The sequence below is a fragment of the Macaca nemestrina genome, chromosome 12 (assembly GCF_043159975.1).
Source record: "Macaca nemestrina isolate mMacNem1 chromosome 12, mMacNem.hap1, whole genome shotgun sequence".
In the NCBI taxonomy this organism is placed as follows: Eukaryota; Metazoa; Chordata; class Mammalia; order Primates; family Cercopithecidae; genus Macaca; species Macaca nemestrina.
In genome coordinates this window covers 119,252,444-119,279,139 of record NC_092136.1, presented here as the reverse complement: position 1 = coordinate 119,279,139, position 26,696 = coordinate 119,252,444, and the positions used below count along the sequence as shown (strand labels likewise).

At 48.9% G+C, this 26,696-nt stretch overlaps 2 protein-coding genes across 29 annotated transcripts in view; one reads left to right on the top strand and one right to left on the bottom strand.

Annotated features, from left to right (window-relative positions):
- The window catches only part of LOC105476367 (uncharacterized), a 118,448-nt gene that overhangs the window by 67,853 nt on the left and 23,899 nt on the right, over positions 1–26,696 (bottom strand). For 12 of the 28 annotated variants that reach the window (XM_071075694.1, XM_071075692.1, XM_071075693.1 and 9 more), the window contains one exon: positions 4,289–4,380. The exons of 12 other annotated variants lie outside the window; for them this stretch is intronic. Coding sequence is in view for 10 of the 16 variants with exons in the window: in XM_071075712.1 (XP_070931813.1) it covers positions 4,289–4,380 (92 nt within the window). In the remaining 6 variants the exon portion in view is untranslated. Of the gene's footprint in view, positions 1–4,288; positions 4,381–24,515; positions 25,654–26,696 lie in introns of those variants that run through there. 4 more of the 28 variants (XM_071075695.1, XM_071075696.1, XM_071075697.1 and 1 more) reach the window with 3 other exon arrangements.
- Positions 20,196–25,216, top strand: LOC105476366 (Thy-1 cell surface antigen). Its single transcript, XM_011732214.3, has 4 exons — positions 20,196–20,343; positions 22,455–22,515; positions 22,998–23,333; positions 23,874–25,216. Exons 2-4 carry the CDS (start codon positions 22,479–22,481, stop codon positions 23,984–23,986), a joined length of 486 nt encoding a protein of 161 aa, XP_011730516.1. The 5' UTR covers positions 20,196–20,343; positions 22,455–22,478; the 3' UTR covers positions 23,987–25,216.

Here is a 26,696-nt window from a genome sequence, read left to right as displayed (position 1 = left end):
TATGACACCAAAAGCATACGCATCCAAAGAAAAAACAGGCAAGTTGAACTTCACCAAAATTAAAAACTTTTGTGCATCAAAGGATATCATGTGAAAAAAACAGAAATTTCTCAAAAGAAGAAATACGAATGGCAAACAGGTATATGAAAAAGTGCTCAACATTGATCATCAGAGAAATGCAAATCAAAACTACAATGAGATATTATCTCACCCCAGTTAAAAATGGCTTTTATTCAAAGGACAGGAAATGACAAATGCTGGAGAGGATGTAGAGAAAAGGGACCCTGGTACACTACTAGTGGGAATGTAAATTAGTACAACCACTATAAAAAACAGTTTGGAGGTTCCTCAAAAAACTAAAAACAGAGCTACCATATTATACAGCAATCCCACTATTAGGTAGATATCCAAAAGAAAAGAAATCAGTATATTAAAGAGATATCTGCACTCCCATGTTTATTGCAGCACTGTTCACAATAGCCAAAATTTGGAAACAACCCAAGGGTCTGTCAAGAGATGAATGGATAAAGAAAATGTAGTACATGCACACAATGGAGTACAATCTGCCATAAAAAGAATGAGAGCCTGTCATTTGCAACAATATGGATGGAACTGGAGGCCATTATGTTAAGTGAAATAAGCCAGGCATGGAAAGACAAACTTCACATGTTCTCATTTAATTGTGGGAGCTAAAAATTCAAACAATTGAACTCATGGAGATAGAGAGTAGAAGGATGGTTACCAGAAGCTGGGAAGGATAGTGTGGGGGTGGGGAAGAAGGATGGATGGTCAATAGGAACAAAAAAAAATAGCAAACAGATTATTATTCAATAATAAATTAATTGTACATTTTTAAATAACCAAAAGGGTATCACTGGATTGTTTGTCACACAAAGGATAGACGCTTGAGGTGACAGGTATCTCATTTGCCCTGATGAAATTATTACACATTGTATGCCTATATCAAAATATTCCATATGCCCCATAAATATATATACCTGCTACAACATATACACCTAGCCACAAAAATTTTAAATTAAAAACAATTAAATGAAAAAAAATTTTAAGTGAAAAGACAATTGTTATGGACTGAATGTTTGTGTCCCCCCAAATTCATCTGTTGAATCCCTAACCCCCAGTACAGCTATATTTGGAGATGGGGCCTCTAAGGAAGTAATAGAGGCTGGATGAGATCACAAGGGCAGGGCCCTAATCTGATAGGATTAGTGCCCTTACGGAGTGATACAGTCTGGATGTCTGTCCCTCCAAATCGCATGCTGAAATGTGATCCTCAGTGTTGGAGGTGGGGCCTGGCGGGAGGTGTTTGGGTCATGGGGGTGGATCCCTCACGAATGTCTTGGTGCCCTCCCCTGTGGTAATGAGTGAGTTCTTGCTCTGTTAATTAATGTAAGAACTGGTTGTTTAAAAGAACCTGGCACCTCCTCCCTTTCTGTCTTGCTCCCGCTCTCCCCACGTGATGCACCTCCTCCCCCTTCATGAGTAAAATCTTCCTGAGGCCATGAGTAAAAGCTTCCTGAGGCCTCCGCAGAAGCCGAGCAGATGCTGGTGCCATGCTTGTACAGCCTGCAGAACTATGAACCTCTTTTATTTTATTTTATTTTTTAAATTTTTTTGAGATGCCCAGACTGGAGAGTGGTGGCATGATCTCTGCTCACTGGGTTCTGCCTCCTGGGTTCAAGCAATTCTCCTGTCTCAGCCTCCCAAGTAACTGGGATTACAGGCGCTCGCCACCACGCCTGGCTAATGTTGTATTCTTAGTAGAGACGGGGTTTTACCATATTGGCCAGGCTGGTCTTGAACTCCCGACCACAAGTGATCCACCCACCTCGGCCTCCCAAAGTGCTGGGATTACAGGCGTGAGCCACTGCACCCGGCCCTCTTTTCTTTATAAATTACCCAGCCTCAGGTATTCCTTTACAGCAACATGAAACACTAGTACAAAGAGATATGAGACACCAGAGAGCTCTCTTGCTCCTATCCCACCCCCAGTGAGGAAAGGCTGCATGAGGACACAGGGAGAAGATAAGAGTCTACAAGCCTTAGGAAGTAAGCCCTCTCCAGAAACCAAACTGTCTGAAACCTGGATCGTGGACTTATGGCTTCCAGAACTATGACAAATAAAATTTCTGATGTTTAAACCACTCAGCCTATGGTATTTCATTATGGCAGCCTGAACAGACTAAGACGGCAACTTACAGAATGTAAGAAAATATTTGTAAATCCTGTATTTTAAGTGTCTAGTATCCAGAATACATAAAGCATTCTTATAACTCAACAAAATAAACAACCCAATAAAAAGGGGAACGGGTTCACATTCTAAGAGGATGGAAGTGAAAAAAGAAAAAAATAAGGGCAAAAATCTTGAATAGACATTTCTCCAAAGAAGATACACAAATGGCCAATAAGCACATGAAAAGATGCTTAATATCATTAGTCATTAGGAAAATGCAAATCAAAACCACAGTGAGAAACCACTTCACAACCACTAGAATGACTGTAATTTAAAAAAAAAAAAAAAAGAAGAAGGAGGCCAGGCACAGTGGCTCACGCCTGTAATCCCAGCACTTTGGGAGGCCAAGGTGGGCAGATCACGAGGTCAGGAGACAGACAGCATCCTGGCTAACACGGTGAAACCCCGTCTCTACTAAAAATACAAAAAATTAGCCGGGCGCGGTGGCGGACGTCTGTAGTCTCAGCTACTCGGGGGGCTGAGGCAGGAGAATGGCGTGAACCCAGGAGGCAGAGCTGGCAGTGAGCCGAGATCGCACCACTGCACTCCAGCCTGGGCGACAGAGCAAGACTCCATCTCAAAAAAAAAAAAAAAAAAAAAGAGAAGAAGGAATAACTGTTGGTAACTGTTGATGAAAATACGAAGACACTGGAAGCTTTGTGCATTAAGAGTGGAATATGAAATGGTACCACCTCTGTGCAAAATAGTTTGGTATTTCCTCAAAAAATTAAACACCAAATGTTCATGTGACCCAGCAATTCCGCTTCTAGGTATATACCCAAAAGAATTTAAAACAGCTATTTATTTATTTACTTTTCTTTTTTTTGAGACAGAGTCTCACTCTGTCACTCAGGCTGGAGTGCAGTGGTACAATCTCGGCTCACTGCAACCTCCACCTCCCGGGTTCAAGCACTTCTCCTGCCTCAGTCTCCCAAGTAGCTATAGGGACTATAGGCACATGCCACCATACCCAGCTAATTTTTGTATTTTTAGTAAAGATGGTGTTTCACCATGTTGGCTAGGCTGGTCTCAAACTCCTGATCTCAAGTGATCCACCCACCTCAGCCTCTCGAAGTGCTGTGATTACGGGCACGAGCCACCACACCTGGCCAAAACAGCTATTTAAACAAACATTTGTACACAAATGCTCTTAGCAGCACTATTCACAATAGCCAAAAAGTGGAAATAACTCGAATGTCTATCAACAGATGAATGGATAAATGATAATACAGTATAGACATACAGTGAACTATAATTCAGCAATAAAAAGGAATGAGGTGCTGATACATGCTAGAATATGGATGAACCGGGATATTGGTTTCATGCGTAAACCTTGACAACACTGTGCTAAGTAAAAGAATTAGACATATAAGGTTACATATTGTAATTAGAAATATCCAAAATAGGTAAATTCCTACAGATAGAAAGCAGGCTGATGATTACCAGGGGCTGGGAGTAGAGGGAATAAACAGTAACTGCTTAATGGACACAAAGTTTTCCCTATGATAAAGCTGGGCACAGTGACTCACGCCTGTAATCCCAGTACTTTGAGAGGCAGAGGTGGGTGGATCACCTGAGGCCAGGAGTTCAAGACCAGCCTGGCCAACATGTTGAAACTCCGTCTCTACTAAAAATGCAAAATTTAGCCAGGCATGGTGGTGGGCTCCTGTAATCCCAGCTACTTGGGAGGCTAAGGCAGGAGAATCTCTTGAGCCTCAGAGGCAGAGGTTGCAGTGAACTGAGATCATGCCACTGCACTCCAGCCTGGGTGATAGAGCGAGACTCTGTCTCCAAAAAAAAAAAAAACTGTGACAAAAGTTTTCTTTTTGTGAGAGTCATTCCCAAGCAATAATAAAAAATAAAATTTTAAAAGTTTTCCTTGAGATAAAAATGTTTTGGAACATGACAGAGGTGGTCATTGTGAGTCATACGAAATGCCACGGAATTGTATGCTTTAAGTAGGTTAATTTTATGTTATGTGAATTTCACTTCAATGAAAAAAATCAAGAAAAAAACCCAGGTTAGGGATTAGCTCACCTTGCAGTGGGGTTAGTGCCTGGAACATGGGCATGAGGGTAGCTCCTGAAGGGCTGGTCAACTCAGGTTCTTGGGCTGGGTTCTGGTTGCACCTGTGTGTGAATTTGCCAAAAGTCATCAAGCCATATACCAGCGATCTGCACATGCTGTCTATGTGTTTTAAACTCCAACAAAAGGAAGTTTTGCTTTCTTTTTATAAAAAGGAAGTTCTTCCTGCTGCATTTAAGATGGTAACAGTAGCTTTTATCCAGTGACAGGGCCAGGGTGAGGGTAACATGAAATGATTCATGCAAGTGCAGGGTCAGATCCTGTCTTTGTTTAGAATCAAGATATTTTGGCCAGGCGCAGTGGCTCGCACCTGTAATCCCAGCACTCCAGGCCAAGGCAGGCAGACTGCCCAAACTCAGGGATTTGAGACCAGCCTAGGCAACATGGTGAAACCCCGTCTCTACTGAAACACACACACACAAAAAAAAATTAGCTGTGTATGGTGGAGTGTGCCTATAGTCCCAGCTACTTGGGAGGCTGAGGCATGAGAATCACTTGAACCTGGGAGGTAGAGGTTGCAGTGAGTCAAGATCGCACCACTGCACTCCAGCCTGGGCAACACAGCGAGACTCCATCTCAAAAAAAAAAAAAAGAAAAAAAAAGAATATTGATATTTTATTCACCAGGCTTTCATAATAGTATTTATATTGGTTATTGAGGTTTTTGGCATCCCCTTTGCTATATATAGTCTGAATGTTTGTGTCACGCCAAAATTCATGTTGAAACTTAACTCCCAAGGTGATGGCATTAAGAGGTGAGAGTCAATTAGGTCCGAACGGCTCTGCCCTCGTGAATGGGATTACTGCCCTTATAAAAGAAGTCCCCGTGGTGGAGAAACAGGAATGCTTTTACACTGTTAGTGGGAGAGTCAATTAGTTCTACCTTTGTGGAAAACAGTGTGGCGATTCCTCAAGGATCTAGAACCAGAAATACCATTCGAGCTGGCAGTCCCATTACTGGGTATATACCTAAAGGATTATAAATAATTCTACTATAAAGACACATGCACGGCCAGGTGTGGTGGCTCACACCTGTAATCCCAGCACTTTGGGAGGTCAAGGCAGGCGGATCACCTGAGGTCAGGAGCTCAAGACCAGCTTGACCAATATGGAGAAACCCCATCTTGACTAAAAATACAAAATTAGCCAGGCATGGTGGCACATGCCTGTAATCCCAGCTACTCAGGAGGCTGAGGCAGGAGAATCACTTGAACTTGGCAGGCTCAGGTTGCAGTGAGCTGAGATCATACCATTGCACTCCAGTCTGGGCAACAGAGCAAGACTCCATCTCAAAAAAAAAAAAAAAAGACACATGCACACGTATGTTTATTGCAGCATTATTTACAATAGCAAAGACTTGGAACCAATGCAAATGTCCATCAATGACAGACTGGATGAAGAAAATGTGGCACATATATACCATGGAATACTATGCAGCCTTAAAAAAGAATGAGTTCATGTCTTTTGCAGGGACATGGATAAAGCTGGAAGCCATCATTCTCAGCAAACTAACACAGGAACAGAAAACCAAATACCTCACTTGTAAGTGGGAGGTGAACAATGAGAACACATGGACACAGGGAGGGGAACATCACACACCGGGGCCTGTTGGGGGTTGGGGGGCAAGGGGAGGGAGAGCATTAGGACAAATACCTAATGCATACAGGGCTTAAAGGGATGACAGGTTGATAGGTGCAACAAACCACCATGGCACATGTATACCTATGTAACAAACCTGCATGTTCTGCACATGTATCCCAGAACTTAAAGTAAAATTTAAAAGTTAAAATTAAAATACTCTTGGAGGATTCATTTATGAAATTAGATCCTCCCATTATGAAGGGAAGTTTTAAGACTGTGTTACTTTCCCTTGGATGAAATAGAAACTGTTTGGCCGGGCTTGGTGGCTCAAGCCTGTAATCCCAGCACTTTGGGAGGCCGAGACGGGCGGATCACGAGATCAGGGGATCGAGACCATCCTGGCTAACATGGTGAAACCCCCTCTGTACTAAAAAATACATAAAACTAGCCGGGTGAGGTGGCAGGCGCCTGTAGTTCCAGCTACTCGGGAGGCTGAGGCAGGAGAATGCCGTGAACCCGGGAGGCGGAGCTTGCAGTGAGCTGAGATCCGGCCACTGCACTCCAGCCTGGGCGACAGAGCGAGACTCTGCCTCAAAAAAAAAAAAAAAAGGCCGGGCGCGGTGGCTCACGCCTGTAATTCCAGCGCTTTGGGAGGCCGAGGCGGGCGGATCACAAGGTCAGGAGATCGAGACCACGGTGAAACCCCGTCTCTACTAAAAATACAAAAAAATTAGCCGGGCGCGGTTGTGGGCGCCTGTAGTCCCAGCTATTCGGGAGGCTGAGGCAGGAGAATGGCGTGAACCCGGGAGGCGGAGCTTGCAGTGAGCCGAGATCGCGCCACTGCACTCCAGCCTGGGCCACAGAGCGAGACTCCGTCTCAAAAAAAAAAAAAGAAAAAAGAAATAGAAACTGTTTAAGTAAGTATATAGTCGTGCTTCACTCAACAACAGGGATACATTCTGAGAAATGCATCATTAGGCAATTTCATCACTGGGGGAACGTCATAGAGTGTACTCATACAAACCTAGATGGTACCGCCTACTACACACGGGCTGTATGGGACAGCCTTTTACTCCTAGTCTATAAACATGTACAGCCTGTGACTGTACCGAACACTGCAGGCAACTGTAACACGATGGTCAGTATGTGTGCATCTAAACATATCGAAACACAGAAAAGGTACAGTAAAAATATGTTTCCAACTAAGGAAACCTAGAAGAGCTCACTAGGGAGTTTTGCTTGCTTGTTTCTTTTTTTTAATGAAGATTAGCAACAGTGCCTCAGCACTGAACCCAGAAAACCAGAAAAAAGCAAAAGTACTAATCATTAGGGAAATGATAGTGATAACTTGCATAGGGCTTGAGGCTGGCTCTCTTCTAAATAGAAGAGTCAGGAAGACATTTCTGGGGAGGTGATATTTTTCGCCAACATCTGCCACATGAAAATGAATGAAGCAGGCAAAGATGCAGTGGTTTCCAGACCAGGGTTTACCAACTATTGGTTGTTATTTTAGGCAACTCTTTGCTGGGGACTGTCCTGCATGTTGTGGGATGTTAGGCAGCATCCCTGGCCTCTGCCCACTAAATGCCAATACCATCCCCAACTCACCCCAATTGCAACAACCAAAAATGTCTCCAGACATGGCCTCATATCCCCTGAGGAAGGGAGGGGAGTAGAGGGTGGGAGAATAACCCAAGTAGAGAAGCACTGTTCCCTAAAAACAGAGTGTGTTCAAGGGCCCTGAGGTGGGAAATGGTTGAAACCTCTAGGGACCAAAAGAAAGGCTGTCAGGTGTGATGCTGGTGAGGAAGATGGTGGCGAGGCGGAGAGGGTCGTGAGGTCTCCACATGCAGCCCCTTGTGGGAATTTGAGTTTCCTTCTAAGAAACATGGGAGGCTGAGCCACTGACGGTTTTAAAGTTGGGCGGGCCATGATCTGCGGAATGCTGGGGAATGGCCTGTAAGGGGTGTGAATGGAGGCAGAGGATCATTTAGGAGGTTCAAAGAACACTCAAGAATAGTGTTGAAGAGCTCAGCCCCTTACCAGCTGATGAACTTCTCAGTGCCTCAGCTTCCTCGTTTGTGAAAGGGGGATGGTGATAGTACAGCTACCCTGAGGGTGACTGTGAGGGTGAAAAGCAGCTGGTATGGGCAATGTACCCAGCACAGTGCTGACACACCGCAAGCACTTTGGATGCCATGCTCTTATTATGACTGCACTAGTCCAGAAGGAGATGATGCAGGCTCTGAGTGGGGCAGTGAAATCACTCCTGCAGAGGGCTGCAGCTGAAGCGGCTGTGGAGTTAAAAGGGTTACTGATGGTGCAAGAGCATGGGGAGAAGTAGGCAAAAAAGAAAGCTAACAGGAGGTGAAGCACACAGGAACCACAATGGGCTACACAAGCAGGTGCAGATGAAGACATCGCAGACAACTTCAGGGGCTTGGCTTAAGCAATTGCATGCATGGGGCGGGGAGGCTCCCATCTATGTGATGGCAAAGACTGGACGTCAATTTAGGACATAGTAAACGATTTGATATGGCCATGTAGATATATTAAGTCATTGCTAATCGATGGGTCAGAGCTCGGGGAAGAGTTCTGGACTGCAGATAGAGGTCTGTTCTTCATCTTTTACAAAGAAAACATTTAAATAATTTAATTGGAATTAAATATTTAGTAATAATAGTCAAAGGAGCTGGGCATGGTGGCTTACACTTGTAATTCCATGATTTGGGGAGGCTGAGGCTGGAGGATGGCTTGAGGCCAGGAGTTTGAAACCAGCCTGGGCCATACAGTGAGACCCCATCTCTTCAAAAAAGTAAAATCATTACTGGGCATCGTGGCACACACCTGTAGTCCCAGCTACTTGGGAGGCTGAGGTAGATGATCACTGGAGCCCAGGAGTTCAAGGCTGCAGTGAGCTATGATTGTGCCACAGCACACAAGTGTGGGCAACAGAGCAAGAGCCTATCTAATAATAATAATAATAATAATGGCACCCAAATTCTAAAGAATTTGTCCTACAGATAGATCAAACATATGAAATTACATTTGCATAAATCATTCATTAGAGCATTGTTTGTAATAGTATAGTTTGCAAATCACCTAAATAGCCATTGATATAGGACTCATCAAATATACAGTAATATGTCCATAAAATGGAATATTATACAATTGATAAAAATAAGTCAACTGCATATGTTGTCATACAGAACGACCCCCAAGAGACATTGTTCAGTGAAAAAAAGGCAAGAGGCAAAATAAAGTGTATAATAGACTACATTTGTGTGCTCCCTACTCCCAACAAAAAAATAGATTTGCTAATATTGTTACATGCATGGAAGATTTCTGGAAGTTACACAGTTGCTAACAACTGTAGCAATAGCTAGAGGACAGGATTTGATGAAAGATGTACTTTTTACTCTATGTTCTTACTTCCATTGTATTTGGAACCACATACATGTATTAGACTTTTTTTAAGTATACAATTTCTTTAAAAAAAAAAAAAAAAAACAAATAGGCCAGGCGCAGTGGCTCATGCCAGTAATCCCAGCACTTTGGGAGGCCGAGGCGGGCAGATCACAAGGTCAGGAGATCGAGATCATCCTGGCTAACACGGTGAAACTCTATCTCTACTAAAAATACAAAAAAAAATTAGCTGGGCATGGTGGCGGGGACCTGTAGTCCCAGCTACTCGGGAGGCTGAGGCAGGAGAATGGCATAAAACCAGGGTGGGGAGCTTGCAGTGAGCCGAGATCGCGTCACTCACTTCACTCCAACTTGGGCGACAGAGTGAGACTCTGTCTCAAAAAAAACAAAACAAAACATGGTTGGGGTTGGTGAATTACTCTAGTAGCAGCATGGAGGAAGAGACTGGAGACAGGATACCAGCTAGCAGGCTACTGCAATGGTCTAAGCAAGAGAGATGAAGACTAGGGGTTAAGGCTGTGTCAGTGAGGATGGAGAGAAAGATCTGGCTCCAAGGAGCATTCTGCAGATAGAATCCAAAGTTGGATGAATGACTGGATATAGGCAGTGAAGATGAGAAAGGATGACCCACAGGATTTGGCTGAGAAAGATTTCAGGCTTGGAGTCACTTGCCTCAGGTCTGCCCCTTCCTCCAATACCCTCTGGGAGGCTCAAAGGACAGAGATCTGCCTGGGTGAGCTGAAGACAGGGGTATCCAGGGCTGAGGTTGTACCTGAGTGAGCAGAGCTCCGACTGCTGCCAACTCACACACATGTGCACACACACACGTGTGCACACGCACACACATGCACACCATCACATGGACTCTCAGGCTGCTCCCCATGCTCTCACCCGGAGAAGCTGAAACTCACATGCTTTCCTACACAGTGCACTTTGGAAAAATGAACACCCACGACATTCTCCTTTCCTTCCTGCCAAGGAGCAGCAGAAATGCCTCGAATATAAAGAAAGTATTTCTGACTTTCTTCCTCTTCCCTACTGGGAGGTGAATTTCCCCCCCCTTTGGAGCAGCCCAATCCAGAGTCGCTGCAGCATGCTTCATTTGCATTCTGCAACTACTAACTGAAGCCAGCTGGCAAGGGACGTTGGGGGATTGTCGGCTTCTTTGGAAGGTGGTGGGGATGCTACAGCTTGTATATCAGGGAGCAGCAGCTTGCTTACAAAGCACTTTTGCTGTTGGTGGGTCCTGGCTGTGGACAGTTGAGGTAGAAGTGGCCTCGGACAACCGTGGGATCTCTGCTTGTGTATTTTTTCTTCAAAAGACGTTAAAAAAAAAAAAAAAAAAAAAAAAAAACTAACTGCTCACATTCCACAAGGATGAGTCTTGCTTATTCCCTAGGCATAGCTGTCCCTGACAAAAAAAAAAAAAAAAAAGCTAACTCATTTTCTCTGTGCTGGAGAGACTGACTCAGTCTCGGGGGCTATCCTCACCTCTCAGACAGCCCTGTCTGGCTCTCCTTTGGCTTGGTGCACACTGAGAACAGCTGAGCTCAGCCAAACCGAAACCACAAGATTGAAGCTGAGCGGCCCCACACCTCATGCCTGGAGTGTCCATGCCAGATGCTGTGCTGCCCGGCCGGAAGTCACAAGGGGGATCTCACCAGGAGGCAGGCCCAGGCCTCCACAGAAGATGCTGGCTGTCTCTCAGCCATCCTGCAAGCCACCTCCCAGGCCAGCCCCTCAGGAGAAGAAGGGACCCTGTGGCCCTCAAGCAGCTGCTGCTCATTTAAAAGCTCCTCTTTGCTTTGCAGCCTCCATCTTGTCTCCCCACTTGCTCCTCAACCCACGACTATATTAACCATGTCTTTTATTTTCTCTATTATGATGTTTTAACATCTGAGGTGACTGTTCCTCCCACGGTTAGCCAATTCGTAGAGATCGGAGATAACTCTCCCACTCAACCAGTCCAGAGTGCACGCTCCAAACGCCTCCTTTATTGACTTTCACACTCAGAGCCACCAGCCACCTGCCCTGATTGCCCAAGGCCAGGTTCCACACAACTAGGACAGCTCCTATGCCCAGAGCCCACTGCAATTATTCAACATAGCCAATCCTAAGCCTGCTCACCCTGCCTTGCCCATTTGTTCCCTTGAAAACCACAATGAAGGCTCCCGCCCATGACTGCCCCCTCCCCATGTGCCTCCTGACCGGCCCAGTGCTTCCCAGTGGCCACCACTGTGTGGTGTGCCCCCAGCTCAGGATTTATGAGTTTAACAAATCATCTTTTCAATGGAGGCCGCCTCCTGCCCTGCGGCCTTTGCCATACCTAATAATAAAAACTGTACTTTGAAACAATGACTTCAGACCTCGGTTCCCACTCTTCTGAAACTGTCCTCGCCAGGTGACCTCCTGTGGCCAAATCTAATGGATAGGATACATTTTCATCTGTACTTCACTCTGCTGACCACACCCTCACTGAACTCATCTGTTCCTGTGGCTTCATCCTCTCCTCATTATCCATCCTCTGGCTACCTCCCCAGACTCCTCAGCTGCAACCGCTCCCTTAAGTGTCAGTGCTCTTCAGGGTCCTGTCCTGGGTTCCGTTTTTTTCTAGGTCTACACATGCTCCCGGGGTGCTCATTACCACCTAATTGCCAGCAACCAGCAGTTAACCTCTCCTCTCCTCCGACCTCACTCCTCAGCTCGCATCTGAACCTCTCCATGTGCACATCCCACAGGCTCTCAAGCTCAACGGGGCCAGCACTGAATACATGATCTTTTGCACTGAAGCTGCTTCCTCTCTCTCATCCTTCAGAGAAGCCACCCCCAAAATCTGGGAGTCTTTGTGATGCCTCCCAAACACATCCAGGAAGGCACTGAACATCCCCTGACTTGGGTCTCTCCCATCTGCCCCACCTTCTCCACCTCCACTGCTCCTGACCCATCTCAGACCCTCATTCCCCTCACTGATGCAGCTCCCAGGAGCACTTCACACCTCCACCCTTGTTTCTGGGGCTCTCTCTGTCGGGAATGCCTTTCTTTCCCTTTCCAGAAAACAACCACTGCTTTCTCCCAAACCCTTCTTTGAATTCCCGCCTTCTTGCCTCATGGGCAGCACCTATGATACTTGAACGCCCTTACTCCTTAGGTTTATCCAAAAACATTTATTGTGTGACTCTACTTTGTGTCAGGAACTGGAAGCCCCAGAGCTACAGCAGTAAATAAGACGAATACGGGTCTTGACCCCAAGGAAGTGTGCATCACACCACCCTCCTCCCCAGAAGCCACCTCCCACCTCCCTACCTCCGCACTGAGTGCACTGCAAGGCAAAGAACCACAGGTAGGAGAGGATTCATGAGGCCCTCCAGTCACTCACCAGGCTGCCCCCACAGTAATCTTTCTTTTTTTTTTTTTTTTTTTTTTTGAGACAGTCTCACTGTCGCTGAGGCTGGAGTGCAATGGTGCGATCTCAGCTAACTACAACCTCCGCCTCCCAGGTTCAAGTGATTCTTGTGTCTCAGCCTCCTGAGTAGCTGGGACTACAGGCGCCTGTCACCTCACCTGGCTAATGTTTGTATTTTTAGTACAGATGGGGTTTCACCACATTGGCCAGGCTGGTCTCGAACTTCTGACCTCAGGTGATCTGCCCATCTCGGTCTCCCAAAGTGCTGGGATTACAGGCCTGAGCCACTGCACCCCGACCTCCCAGAGTAATCTTTCTAAAGAATATACCTACCCAACCATTTCACACTCTTCCTGTAAACCCATCATGATGCCTCATTATCCAAGTCCAGACAGACAAGGACTTCCTCAACTGCCTCTTCTCCATTTCTCCATTATCCTCTCCCAGTCTTCACTGCCACGAGAAACCAAACTGCCTGTTTTTCCTGCCTCTGCTTTGCTTTGCTGTATTTCTGTTCCTTTGCTCACACTGCCTCCTGTGTCTTAGATCCTCTCCCCTCTCCTCACCTGGTTTCTTAGCTATTGCTCTGTCGCAAATCACCCCAACTAGTAACCAAAGGCAGCTATTCTGTGGGTCAGCAGTTTGGTCAGGGAACAGCTTCATACGGGGTTGTCTGGGCTCACTCCTGCATGTGTGGCTAGGTGACAAGCGGGCTGGACACTGGGTGATCCTGGAAAGGCTTACTCAGTGATGGGCAACTCCCAGATTGGGGTGAGGGATGGTAGCCACAGTACTTCTGTTCAGGTCTGTCCATTGTGACCAACTCGAGCTTCCTCACAGGGCCCCAGGGTCCTTGCCTAAGGTGACAAGCACTCAGGAAATTGCTTACACCACGTTTGCTGAACTTCTATGGGCCAAAACATGTCTTATGGCCAAGCCCAGAGTCAGTGTGAAAGAGGCATGACTGGCTGAGGGCATTAATGTGGCACTCTACCACAGTCTGCTCGCTACTCCTAAAGATGCGCTGTCCTCCCACTTGTGAAATACACCCATCCTTCCCAAAGCAGCCAATCACGACATCAGGCTCCAAGACCATGATCTCAAAATGTGCAGTAGGTCTGGCTGTGGCTGAGTCTCCTTGGGTACAACTCCTCAGGGGTAGCTCCTCTTCACTTAGGGACCTGTGAGCTAAAAAGACAAGACCACATGCCCAATGTACAATGGTGACACAGGGACAGGATAAGTTCAATAGATACTCCCATTAAAAGGGGAGAAATGAGAAGAACAGAACAATCACTAGTTCAAAGCAATTCTGAAATCCAGGCAGGCACATGTCACTGGGGCCCCTAAGCTAGAGGCAGAGAATGTTACTTGAATAGGACCCAGTTCTCCCTGGCTGTTAGTTATACTCTCTGGGCTGTTGGTTTTGCCTTCCAAGACATCCTTCTTTTCCCTAAAAGAAGGACCTGTGTATAGGGGCCAGCTTCCTGCCCATAGAAAGTTGGAGGCCCAGAGGCTTCTTTTCATTTTGAACTGTTTCAGTTCCTTTTACTCCAAACTGGCGGAGCTTTTGCCAATACAATACTCCTTAAAACTTTATGGGTTTTCTGTGAATATTACTGGGGTCCACTTCATGCACCAAAAGTTACATACACACAATTTAAAAAAGACTCCACTTCAGCTATAGAACAATGCCTTTTCTTTTTAGACATGGCCTTGCTCTGTGGCCCAGGCTAGGGTGCCTCACTGAAGCCTCAACCTATCAGGCTCAAGAGATCCTCCCACCTCAGCCTCCCAAGTATCTAGGACCACAGGCATGTGACACCACACCCAGTTAGTTTTTTATTTTTTGTAGAGATGAGGTCTCATTATGTTGCCCAGGCTGATCTCAAACTCCTGGGTTCAAGTGATCTTCCTGCCTTGGCCTCCCAAAGTACTGAGATTACAGGCATGAGCCACTGTGTCTGGCAAGGACAACGTCCTTAACATTCTTAGAAACTCTTCTGTTTTGTCAAGAAGGTCTACCGAACACCATTTAAATCCCCTGGGGTCTTAACAAAGGTTGCAAAATCATACCCTTGATACCCTTTATTTAATCTTTACCTTCAGGCCAGTTCTAATTTTGAGAGACCATTGCCTGATATTGAGACTGGCAATGAGAGCTGGTTTTCTTTCCCACCTAACAAACTGAGCAGGTCCTTTTGTAGCTCAGCTCTCTTTTAATACTTTATCATGCCAACTAGAAGCACCCAAATGACACTTTGAGATTCTGTCTCCAGGTCCCTTTAGCCAAATCTACAAATTCATTAAGCACAACTTCTGTTGTCTAAGTTACCACGAGAAACTTTGTTTTTGCCAATTGTTTCACCACTACCTGATTCACACTGTTCCAGCCACCAGAGAGTCTCTCCTTACTTGAAATTGCCTGGAGCCAGGCATGGTGGCTGCAGGTGGATAGCCAGACATTTTCCACGTTGGCTCCAAGAGTGTGTGTTCTGGCAAAAAGGATAGAAGCTATGTGGCCTTCTAAGGCCTCAGCACAGAGGTCTCTTAGCATCATATCTGTCCTACCCTATTAGCTGAAGCAGTCACAAGCCCATTGAGATTTAAGACAAGTGGACATAGATGTCACCTCTTGATGAAGGAATGTCAAAGAATTTGCGTCCACATTTTAGAATCACCACAGTAGCCTTATCTGGGTGGGTCATATCTCTTCTGTGTGGCATCACTTGGAATTCCACATACCTTTGTGGTCCCATGGCAGGTCACATGCCTGTGTGGTCCCATGGCAGATAAACTGGGGACTGGCAGATCCCAAACGGTGATTGATGTAAACTGAGATAGTTCAGACTTCCTCAAGTGGCAACTGAACTCCAAAAAAGCAAGCCCCAATGTACAAACATTTCACAAGTTCCTGACTTCATCACATTTGCTGATGGCCCATTGGCCAAAGTAGGGCACATGGCCAACCCCAGAATCAGTGTGGAAGGGATCACACAAAAGCATGGACACCCGGGGGGCATGACTCACTGGAGGCCATTGGTGCGACAGTCTACCATACCTGGGCAGCTCCCATTTATCTTTAAAAGTTCAGTTCATGCCTGGCCTCCAAGAAGCCCTCTCTGACAGATTGGGTCATCACCTGTCTCTCCTCTGGACTCCCACAGTACCCTTTACACATCTCTACCTCTGTATCTACCCTCTTTTTTTTTTTTTTTTTTTTTTTTTTTTTTTTTTTTTTTTTTTTGAGACGGAGTCTCGCGCTGTCACCCAGGCTGGAGTGCAGTGGCCGGATCTCAGCTCACTGCAAGCTCCGCCTCCCGGGTTCACGCCATTCTCCTGCCTCCGCCTCCCGAGTAGCTGGGACTACAGGCGTCCGCCACCTCGGCTGGCTAGTTTTTTGTATTTTTTAGTAGAGACGGGGTTTCACAGTGTTAACCAGGATGGTCTCGATCTCCTGACCTCGTGATCCGCCCGTCTCGGCCTCCCAAAGTGCTGGGATTACAGGCTTGAGCCACCGCACCCGGCCCTACCCTCTTTTTTTCTAATTATGTATGTATCATTTCTGTTTCCCTCATTGGAACAAGCCTTTGAGGTTGTGTTCTATTGATCTTTGTATACCTAGAGTCTAGCCCCGTGCCTTGGAACATTATTGGTATCAATAATGTCTTAATTATTTGATCAATTAAGCCATCCATGAATAAAGTTTTTAAAATAACTATCAAAGATTAAATTATCTCCATTGGTGTTTTCTCTCAACTTCTGCCCTGCATTCCAAGAGATAATGTTTAGTTTGTATTTGTCACATTCTCCAACCAAACATGCAGTTCTTCAGGGAGCTAACCTCGCTCAGGAAGTTGACCTCGACTAGAGGTTAGGAGAAGTAGCAGAGTGTAGAACAGCAGTTCCAAGATTTTTTAATTTCATAGACTTAGTCACATTTCCAAAGAAGTGTGAGGGTTAACAGAAAGTTGCCAATTTTCTTTTTTTTTTTATAAAGCAGGACATTAAAAACATACATACACACATATCAATACCACCACCTCTTCAGAAAAGTGGAAAGGTATAATCTTGGAATGAAAGTATAGGAAAGGCAGGTATATAGTCGCAATTAGTCAAAGATTAGAGCTCAATATTATGGCTGCCTTGATATCAGGGAGACCTCAAATGGCCTAATTACAAGATCCCCTCCCTACTTTGCTGATGAGGTCCCCCAGCCAAACCACCTTCCTTATTGTGGGAGCCAGGCACAATTTCTGCTTATCCCTGAGTAGTGGGCTTCAGCACCGTGCCAGCCCACAGAATTACGCAAACAGCCAATCACATTCTCTTATAGGAAACAGGGGTATTCCACCGTTTTGACATTACAAAGCCTGCCTCCCACAGCTCCTGGTAATCCCTGAATGCAACTCCCATGTAGCAATCCATGGCATGCAGCGTTATCCTCCTGGGTATGAGCATACGTGACTAATAAACTGCTATTGATCTCATTCGTCCAGTGTTGAGGTCATGTTGTGATCCTCCTAACTTTAGGGGGTGGGAATCTCTCCCTCATCAATAGGGTGAAGAACATAAAATCAAAACAAGGTGATAACCTGACAGCTATGTTCAGAGTACCCCGGACTGTCCTCGTTTTACTTATTTCACCATGAACCAGGGAAATGAGTCTAGCAGAGATCTGAGGATCCACTCTGGGAGCACTGGAGAGCACTGTACACGGAGTCAGGAGACCTAAGATCTAATAGTCCAGACCATTCTTCAAAATATTTGTCTGACCTTGACAAATCATTACCTTTCTTGGGCCTCAAGTCCCAGCTATAAAATGGTGGGGCAAGCCAGGTGCAGTGGTTCCCGCCTGTAATCCCAGCATTTTGAGAGGCCAGGCGGGAGGATTTCTTGAGCCCAGGAGTTCAAGATCAGCTTGGGCAACATGGTGAGATCTCACCTCTTAAAAAAAAAAAAAAAAAAATTTAATTAGCTGGGCACAGTGTCAAGTGCCTATGGTCCCAGCTACTCAGGAGGCGGAGGCAGGAGGATCACTTGAGCCCAGGAGGTCAAGGCTTCAGTGAGCAGTGATTGTACCACTGCAGTCCAGCCTGAGCAACAGAGTGAGACCCTGTCTCAAAAATAAAATAAAATAAAATGTAAAAGATGGGAAAGCTGTAGCCACCTCTGTGATTCTACAAAGACAATCTGATGAAATGAGTGAATGGCTGGCAGTCCTTAGGTCATGCTAAAGGGCTGTGTGTTTTTAGAAGACTTTTTATCCCCATGTGTTTCTGAGTGGAACAACAGCAGACGGTGGGAGAAGAGAGATCTAAGAGACCAACAGGGCAGCCACAGTCTTCTGGCAGGAAGTCACACCTTAGCTGGATCCCTCTAAAGCCTTGCTGCTTTCAGCACTCCGATCCTATCCACAGTAAATGGAGTTTTAAAATCTCTTCCCTCCCTCCACCACTTTGTGGTCTATCCCCTGACCTCAGATGTCTCATCTGAGCCATTAATTCCATCCAATCAGAGATCTTGCTTTGGCAGACACAGAATTGCCACACCTTCTACAGTCTATACTTCCCCCCCCCCTGCTTCCTGAAAGCAAGGTGCTTGGGGACCCAGAAATTAGGCCAGGTCCTCATAACCTTATCAAAATAGCACTGCTAGGCCTTCTACGCAGCAACACTCAGAGACAGGGCCAAAGAGTGGGAAACGGAGCATCCAGGGTCTCAGCCAGCAGAGCCCAGATGCCTTCTGCAGTTAAGATCCCTGGACTCAGAATCAGAAAGCTGTTAAGCAGGAAGGAACACACTGCCATGAAGAGATAGAAAGAAGCCAGAGCCAGCATGTCTGGAATGCATCAGGTAGATGAATGGGAAGATGGCTGGGATGGAGTTGGAGGGAGGAGGGAAGTCAGCAGCAAGGGGCAAGGACATCCATGGCCTTAAAAAGTACCCTACAAACAAGAAGCCAGGTTAGCTCGCCTATGAAGAGGGACAGTCTTACCAGATCATGTGTTAGAGTCCCCAGATCCTGGGGAGCATGAGAGAAGTGCAGACTCAGCTGGCTCTAGTACTAGATTAAGGAGGTCCTAGGTGGGCAAGGTGGGCTGCATTTTTCATAAAATGCCCTAGAAGCCTCTGCGGTTTACCAAAGTGAATAGCTCCTTTGGACTTAACAGTCTGCAAGGCTCATTCCAGTTAGAACGTTCCATCACCCTAAATGCTGGGAAACCAAGCGAATCTCCTCCCACTTGCAAGCTTCCAACAGTGGCTTCCAACAGTACCACTGCAGTATCAGAAACTGCAGGGAAGGTGCCAGGGCTGACTTCCATGAAGAAATAGGAGAACAGGCAGGCAGACAGTGGAGAGGCAGGGCCAGCCCACAGAATGTCTCTACCAGAATTCATAGAGACCGGCAGGATACAAATCAACCAAATAAACGTTGGTTCAAAAAATTCACCACACCTGTGAGTGAGAGACAAGTCATCAGCACTGTCTACAAAAATGAACCTAGGGCTTCTGGTGACATCCAGTTGGTGGGTTATCAGGAGTGCCCCAGGTGATCAGAAGCTGGCTTCGACTGAGTCCTTTCTGTGGCGCTGTCTCCTCCTCTTTCCCAGAGTTCCTCTCCTCTCCCAGTGGGCAGGGATGAGCAAGAGGAATGGCTCACCCTTGAGAACTGGGGTTCCATAGCCCAGGTCAATTCTCCAGCTCTCCCACTTACCAGCCAAGACAGGAGGTGAGGATTGAGATGGGATGAACCCAGCAGGCGGCCGTGAGGTAAAGGTGGCCATGAATGTAATGTGCCCAGCACAGTGCCTGCTGAAAGGCAACCCTCCCTCCCTGCTCTGAAGACCAAACAAGCAGACTGTACTCAAGAAAGCCAGAAGAACCTTCCAGCTGTCTGGACCAGCAGGTGCCAGCCCAGGGGCTGAAGGAGACGTGATGCCCAGAGCAAAAAGCACCCGCAGGCCCCCTGAAGGGCTGGGTGTTCTGGAATAGATGAGGGGGCGAAATGGGGCTGGGGACCAGGGACGGACAGGGTGGGTCCAGGGCCTGCCTTGCTTCCAAAGGGCTGCTCCAACATTGAAAAACACCCAACCAGCTTCCTTTCAGAAAGACTGGAATATTCCAAAACTTCTCACTGGAGGCTCCGGAGGAGGTGGGCTCCAGCTGAAAAGGAAATGCAGAGGCGTGGGCGCTCCCGGCCTGCATCCTGCACCTCTTACACTGTGGCTTTCCCACAGACTTCTGAAGAATAGGTCAGAAGAAAAGGGTTAAAGCGTTAAAAGGGGGCTCAGAGAGGAGGCTAATGTTCTTTGGGCTGCCCCACCCTGATCTCCGGCCACAGGATGAGGGCCCCCTTCCGCCGCAACCTGCCACTCTCACACCAATACGGGACCGCCTTCTCTTCCTTCCCCACCCCCCCACCCCACCCTGCCATCCTTTTTCCCCCCATCTCCGCCTCTGATTGGCTGAGCCCCCGGCTCCCCGCTCCCCCTCTCCTCCATCCCCGGTGAAAACTGCGGGCTCCGAGCTGGGTGCAGCAACCGGAGGCGGCGGCGCGTCTGGACGAGGCTGCGGCAGCGGAAGACCCCAGTCCAGGTGGGAACTGGAGCCGGCGGGACCTGGGGCTCGGGGACTGCCGTCAAGCGCCCATGCAAGCCCTCCCAACACTAGGCTGCGGGCCACGGTCCGAGGGCGCCCAGGGAAGAGGGCGCAGAGCTTAGGGAGGGGCCTGCTTTCCAGGCAGGGGCGGGAGTGAGATGCTACTGCAGGGCCGGGGCCCCGTCGCACGGCGACGTCTTTCGGGGAAGGCGCTCCCGGGCTTTCGCCCGCTGGGGGACGGGTGTCTGGGGCTGGGGCGCTGGAGAACAGGGAGGAAGGGCACCAAGGACAAACTGTTGGTCTGCGTTCCACCCAGAAGTCCCCAAACCCAGCTCGCAGAGGTGGGGAGGAGGACGGGTGAAACTGTGGGGAGAGGACGAAGGATGGCGAGTGGAGGGAATCTGCCCGGTGACCTCGCGGCGGGCTGGGTGCGGGGCACCGGAGGAGAAGGAAGCCGCAATGCCGCAGGCGGGGACTGGGTGGAAGGCGGGCGGACGGGGGAGGGGAGAACTGGAAAAGGATGAGAGAGGGGGAAGGGGGACTCAGCTGAGAAAGGAGAGGATTGGAATACGGAAATGGAATAAGGGTGAGGCCCGCCGTGGGCTTGAGAGGGAGGAAGAGTAGACCTTCTCCGGGTCTGGAGCCGCCTGAGGACACAAATCAGAGGAAATGAATACAGACTGAACCTCCCCAGCCGCTCTCCACCCCTCTCCTGGCTCTTCTACCCTCTCCAGCCCCAGACCCAATTCTTCCCTTTCTTGCTCTTGCCACTGTTCCCCCTTCCCCTCCTAGATCCCAAGCCCGCACATCATCTCAAACAAGAGTCCTCGAATCAAAAGCCAGATGCAGACCCCCCTTCCTCCTGGATCTGACTCAGGGCAGCAGCTCCACCCCGGGACAGAGAGAGCATTGATTGTAGCTGCAGCCGCCGCAGGATCCTAGCCTCACCCGTCAAGGGGCTGAGCGCCAGGGACCCTGAACTCGGCGAGTGGCGCACCCTGCGCACCCGGGCGCACTCTACCGAGGCAATGCCCTGCGCGCGCTCGCGGGTGCACGCCCCTTCTGTGGCCTCTCCTGGGCGAGCACTGCTCTGCGGACAGGCTGGGCTACCGGCTCCGCGTCGCCTCGCCTCGCCAAGGGTTGGTTCAGCCAAGGCTGCAAAAACAAAAAGACCAGACAGCCTAGCCAGGGTGGCTGTTAAAACTGGGCTGGAAAACTGCAGTCCCAGGAACTCCAGAGAGCTGGACATTGGGAAGAGTCCTTGACTCACATACAATTGGAGATCACTGTGGCTTTCTCTCCTCCGGGAACACGCTTAGCCTGTGCCCTATCCAGATAGGAATAGATGCTCCCTATCTGGGAGCATCCTTAGCCATGGTGGATGGTCTCTAGCCATCCACTGGGGACGGCGAATGACTTAGGGATTTGTGGCTCACTTATATGAAGCAGTCATCGCCAGATGTTGGTTGTTTTTCTTAACTCCCATCATAACCCGGTGGGTATGTAAGATTCAGAGAGATTCATTCATTCATTCACAATAAATATCTTTGGAGTGTATGCTATATGCCAGTAATCTGCAAATGGAAATGGTTTTGAGCATTGGGGATTTTCTTCTGAACAGGAAATGGGAAGTCCCTAAATGGGGAGTCTTTGTTTAACAGATCCAGAGTTTTAATTTGAAAGACAAAAAGAGTTCTGGAGATGGTTAAAATAGTAATTATTATGCTTTTTGTATTTTACCACGATTAAATTTTTTTTTAAAATAGGAAGCCCCAGCCCTCATAGGTCTTACATTACCATACACTGTGTTAATGTAAGAAGAGGAGAAAGAGTGGTAAAGTCACTTAAAGGCACCCAGCTGGTCAGTGCTCCATGGCCAAGCACAGAAACACACCATGACAGGGCTTGTTCTCCCTCCTTACTTGCTTTCCCTGAGCAGGAAAGAGCCAGTGGCTGTATCATGTTCAATGAGAAGTAGGGACAAGAGGGGGGATGGAGAGAGGGACTTAGATGTCTGCCATAGCCATTATGTCATGTTCCCAGGGACCCCCAGCCCTGGCAGTAAGTGTGGCACACCTTGGCTGATTCCCATCCTGTTCCCAACCCAGATCCAGGACTGAGCTCCCAGAACCATGAACCCGGCCATCAGCATCGCTCTCCTGCTAACAGGTACCCGGCATGGGGCAGGGCTGGGGCTCCAGGCACCCTGGCTTCCTTCCTTCCAGAGAAGTGGCTTCTCCCTCACAGTCTCAGAAAAGCGCAGGTGACTGTTTTTCAGAGGGCTCTTTTCATCCCAAAGTCAGCCAACCCACCTCGCTGATACTCTGACAGCCTGAGGTGGTTTTTGGAAACACAGTTTGCTGAGCCCTCCCTCATATTGAACTAAAATCCCCAATTGAGAACCCAGAACCTGTATCAATTCCCCAAAATCTCCTGTCCTTGAAACACATTGATAGGATCCAAGGCTCAAGCAGACTTGGGAGGAAGACTGGGGTCTGCAAAGGAGAAGTGGGATCCCTGGAGTGGGGAAAGGCACTCAGAGAGCAGACCCCAGTCCCCTCCCTAGCCAGGCCCATCTCTCCACTTCAGGTGGGTGGGAGGCCCCTACGCTGTAGGCCCCTCCAATTTGAAGGAGGCACTGCTGGTGCCAGTCTTGCAGGTCTCCCGAGGGCAGAAGGTGACCAGCCTAACGGCCTGCCTAGTGGACCAGAGCCTTCGTCTGGACTGCCGCCATGAGAATACCACCAGCTCACCCATCCAGTACGAGTTCAGCCTGACCCGTGAGACAAAGAAGCACGTGCTCTTTGGCACCGTGGGGGTGCCTGAGCACACATACCGCTCCCGAACCAACTTCACCAGCAAATACAACATGAAGGTCCTCTACTTATCCGCCTTCACCAGCAAGGATGAGGGGACCTACACGTGTGCACTCCACCACTCTGGCCATTCCCCGCCCATCTCCTCCCAGAACGTCACTGTGCTCAGAGGTGAGGCAAACTCCTAAAAAGGCCAAGTGAACTGGGAGAGCCAGGCTCGGGGACAGCAGGCAGTTTCCTTGGCTGGGCTGGAGAGGAGAATAGCCCCATAACTCTCTCACCCTCTCCCAACTGCTGCCTGGTCAACTGGGGAACCATTGCCTTCAGTGTGAATGGGGTGAAAAGCTCAGGGCCAGTCAGACAGGCAGAGTAGTGTGGTAGATGCTTCCACCAGAACTGTGGGCAAGGCCCTGGGCCTCCCTAATCTTCCCTCTCCCCAACGGGAAAACAGGGATGACACCACTTCCCTCAGCCAGTTTTCTTGTGATGATGTTTAGTAAGGTTTTCATAAGATGATATGTGTGCAAGAGGTAAGTAATTTACAAACGGGAAAGATGGCTGGTTCTGAGGCCAGGCTGCTCCTGGTCCCACCTAAGACGTGACGCTACCTGCCTCTCAAAGGGAGTATACCCTTGCTTTGGGCCTGTGCCTTACTGAGTCCTGATCCCTCTTCCTTCCTACCCCTCCCCCGGCCCTCTTCTCTTTCGGCAGACAAACTGGTCAAGTGTGAGGGCATCAGCCTGCTGGCTCAGAACACCTCGTGGCTGCTTCTGCTCCTGCTCTCCCTCTCCCTTCTCCAGGCCACGGATTTCATGTCCCTGTGACTGGTGGGGCCCATGGAGGAGATAGGAAGCCTCAAATTCCAGTGCAGAGATCCTACTTCTCTGAATCGGCTGACCCCCTCCCCACAGTCCCTCACACCTCGAGGAGAAGTGGGGACCCCATCCCTCATCAGGAGTCCCAGTGCTGCATGCGATTATCTACCCACATCCCCGCGGCACCTCACCCTCTCCACACACCTCTGGCTGTCTTTTTGTACTCTTTGTTCCAGAGCTGCTTCTGTCTGGTTTATTTAGGGTTTATCCTTCCTTTTCTTTGAGAGTTCGTGAAGAGGGAAGCCAGGATTGGGGACCTGATAGAGAGTGAGAGCATGTGAGGGGTAGTGGGATGGTGGGGTACCAGCCACTGGAGGGGTCATCCTTGCCCATTGGGACCAGAGACCTGGGAGAGACTTGGATGAGGAGTGGTTGGGCTGTGCCTAAACCTAGCACGGACACAGTCTGTCCTGAGAGCACTCCTCAGCAGGCATGGCTGGTGCCTGAAGACCCCAGATGTGAGGGCACCACCAAGAATTTGTGGCCTACCTTGTGAGGGAGAGAACTGAGCATCTCCAGCATTCTCAGCCACAACCAAAAAATAAAAATAAAACCAGCCCTCCTTACCACTGTGCAAGTTCCCCAAGGGCTTTGGGGCATGAGCCGGTGAAGATGCAGGTTTGACCAGGAAAGCAGCGCTAGTAGAGGGTTGGAGGAGGAAGTAAAGGATGAGGGTTCATCATCCCTCCCTGCCTAAGGAAGCTAAAAGCATGGGCCTGCTGCCCCTCCCTGCCTCCACCCACAGTGGAGAGGGCTACAGAGGAGGACAAGACCCTCTCAGGCTGTCCCAAGCTCCCAAGAGCTTCCAGAGCTCTGACCCACAGCCTCCAAGTCAGGTGGGGTGGAGTCCCAGAGCTGCACAGAGTTTGGCCCAAGTTTCTAAGGGAGGTACTTCCTCCCCTCGCCCATCAGTGCCAGCCCCTGCTGGCTGGTGCCTGAGCCCCTCAGACAGCCCCCTGCCCCGCAGGCCTGCCTTCTCAGGGACCTCTGTGGGGCCTGAGGCAGGCCATGGAGTGAGACCCAGGAGCTGGACACTTCTCGGGAAATGGCTTTTCCCAACCCTCAGCCCCCGCCCGGTGGTTCTTCCTGTTCTGTGACTGTGCATAGTGCCACCACAGCTTATGGCATCTCATTGAGGAAAAAGAAAACTGCACAATAAAACCAAGCCTCTGGAATCTGTCCTCGTGTCCACCTGGCCTTTGCTCCTCCAGCAGTGCCTGCCTGCCCTGCTTCGCTGGGGCCTCCACAGGTGAGGCTGGGGGATGCCACCTCTTCCTCTTTCCTGACTTCTCCCCAACCACTTAGTAGCGACGCTGCCCCAGGGGCTAATGACTGCACACTGGGCTTATTTTCAGAATGACCCTAATGAGACACATTTGCCCAAATAAACAAACATCCCATGTCTGCTGACTCACCTGGCTAGAACAACACGCTTACCTGCCAACACATGGGCCGAACCACTTGGCCCTGGCTCTTGAATGCACAAGTGGCTTTGCGTGAACCTACGCTAAGTTACGCAGTCTGCTTTTAATTCTCAGCTCTGGTAGTTCTTCAGAAATGCCCCCTCCAGGCACATCCGCTACTGGGAGACGTCCATGTCCTCGAGGCATCGCTTCCTAAATCCAAAAGCATTGGCAGGAGAAAGGACTGGGGACAAATACTGTCCCTTTGGGAGTAGGGAGGGAACACTGAGCCCCATCCCTGGCTCCTCCCCTAAAAGTAGAGTAAAATGGGAGCGAGCATCCTGGGATTGAGGGCTAGAGGGGGATCGCAGGGCAACTGTGGGTTCCAGTTGCTTTCAGAGTTAGAGAGACAGCCCCAAGCCAGCCTCCCTGCTTTGCCAGGGAATTTGGGGGAGGAAGGTGACAGCTGCCCAGAAGCTGACTCATCTGATAATTTAGCACTGGGTAGGATGATTATTTCTGAGCATTTTTCTTAAAGGCCTCAGATCTAAATTATGCCACCGGCTCCCACTCTTGCTACCTCCTGTCAACCTCTCTGCCTTGCCTTCCACCCCTGTAGTTACCATGCACAAAGAGAGGAGGAGGAGCTGTCCCTGTCCCAGGCTGGGAGGCTGACAGCCCCTTAGCAAGATGCTGCCAACCCAGAGTGCTCCAAAGGGAGGAACACCCCTGAGACACAGGCCCCTCTCCTTCAGCCCTGCTTGGGCTGCCAGCGCCGTGCCAAGGAAAGGCATCTTGGTGAAAAGAGCTGCTGTGGGGGAAGGGAGATCAAATGCCAGAGAAATGTGGGGAGCACCACCCTCAGGGTAGTAAGAGAGTATGGAGGTGTTTCTGGAAGGAAATGAGTGGCACCATGTGAGCCTCGCACCTGTGTGACTCCTCCTATGGGGTCTTTGTCACACTCTAGTACTGTGTCCCTGAAGAGTTTAGCAGCCACACTCTGAAGGGTGCTGGGAGATGGTATTACCCTCTGCAGCCATGTTTAGGGGAGCAGAACCTGAGTCCCACAGTGGGTGAGGTTAGCTCAAGAAGCCACAGAGGCCACCAGAGGGCCACGGACTTTAGGAAAGAAGAGAAGAACAGAGCATCAGGCCTCACAACACAAACCTACCCAGAGCTGCGCGCGGTGGCTCACGCCTGTAATCCCAGCACTTTTGGAGGAGGTGGATCGCTTGAGGTCAGAAGTTCCAGACTAG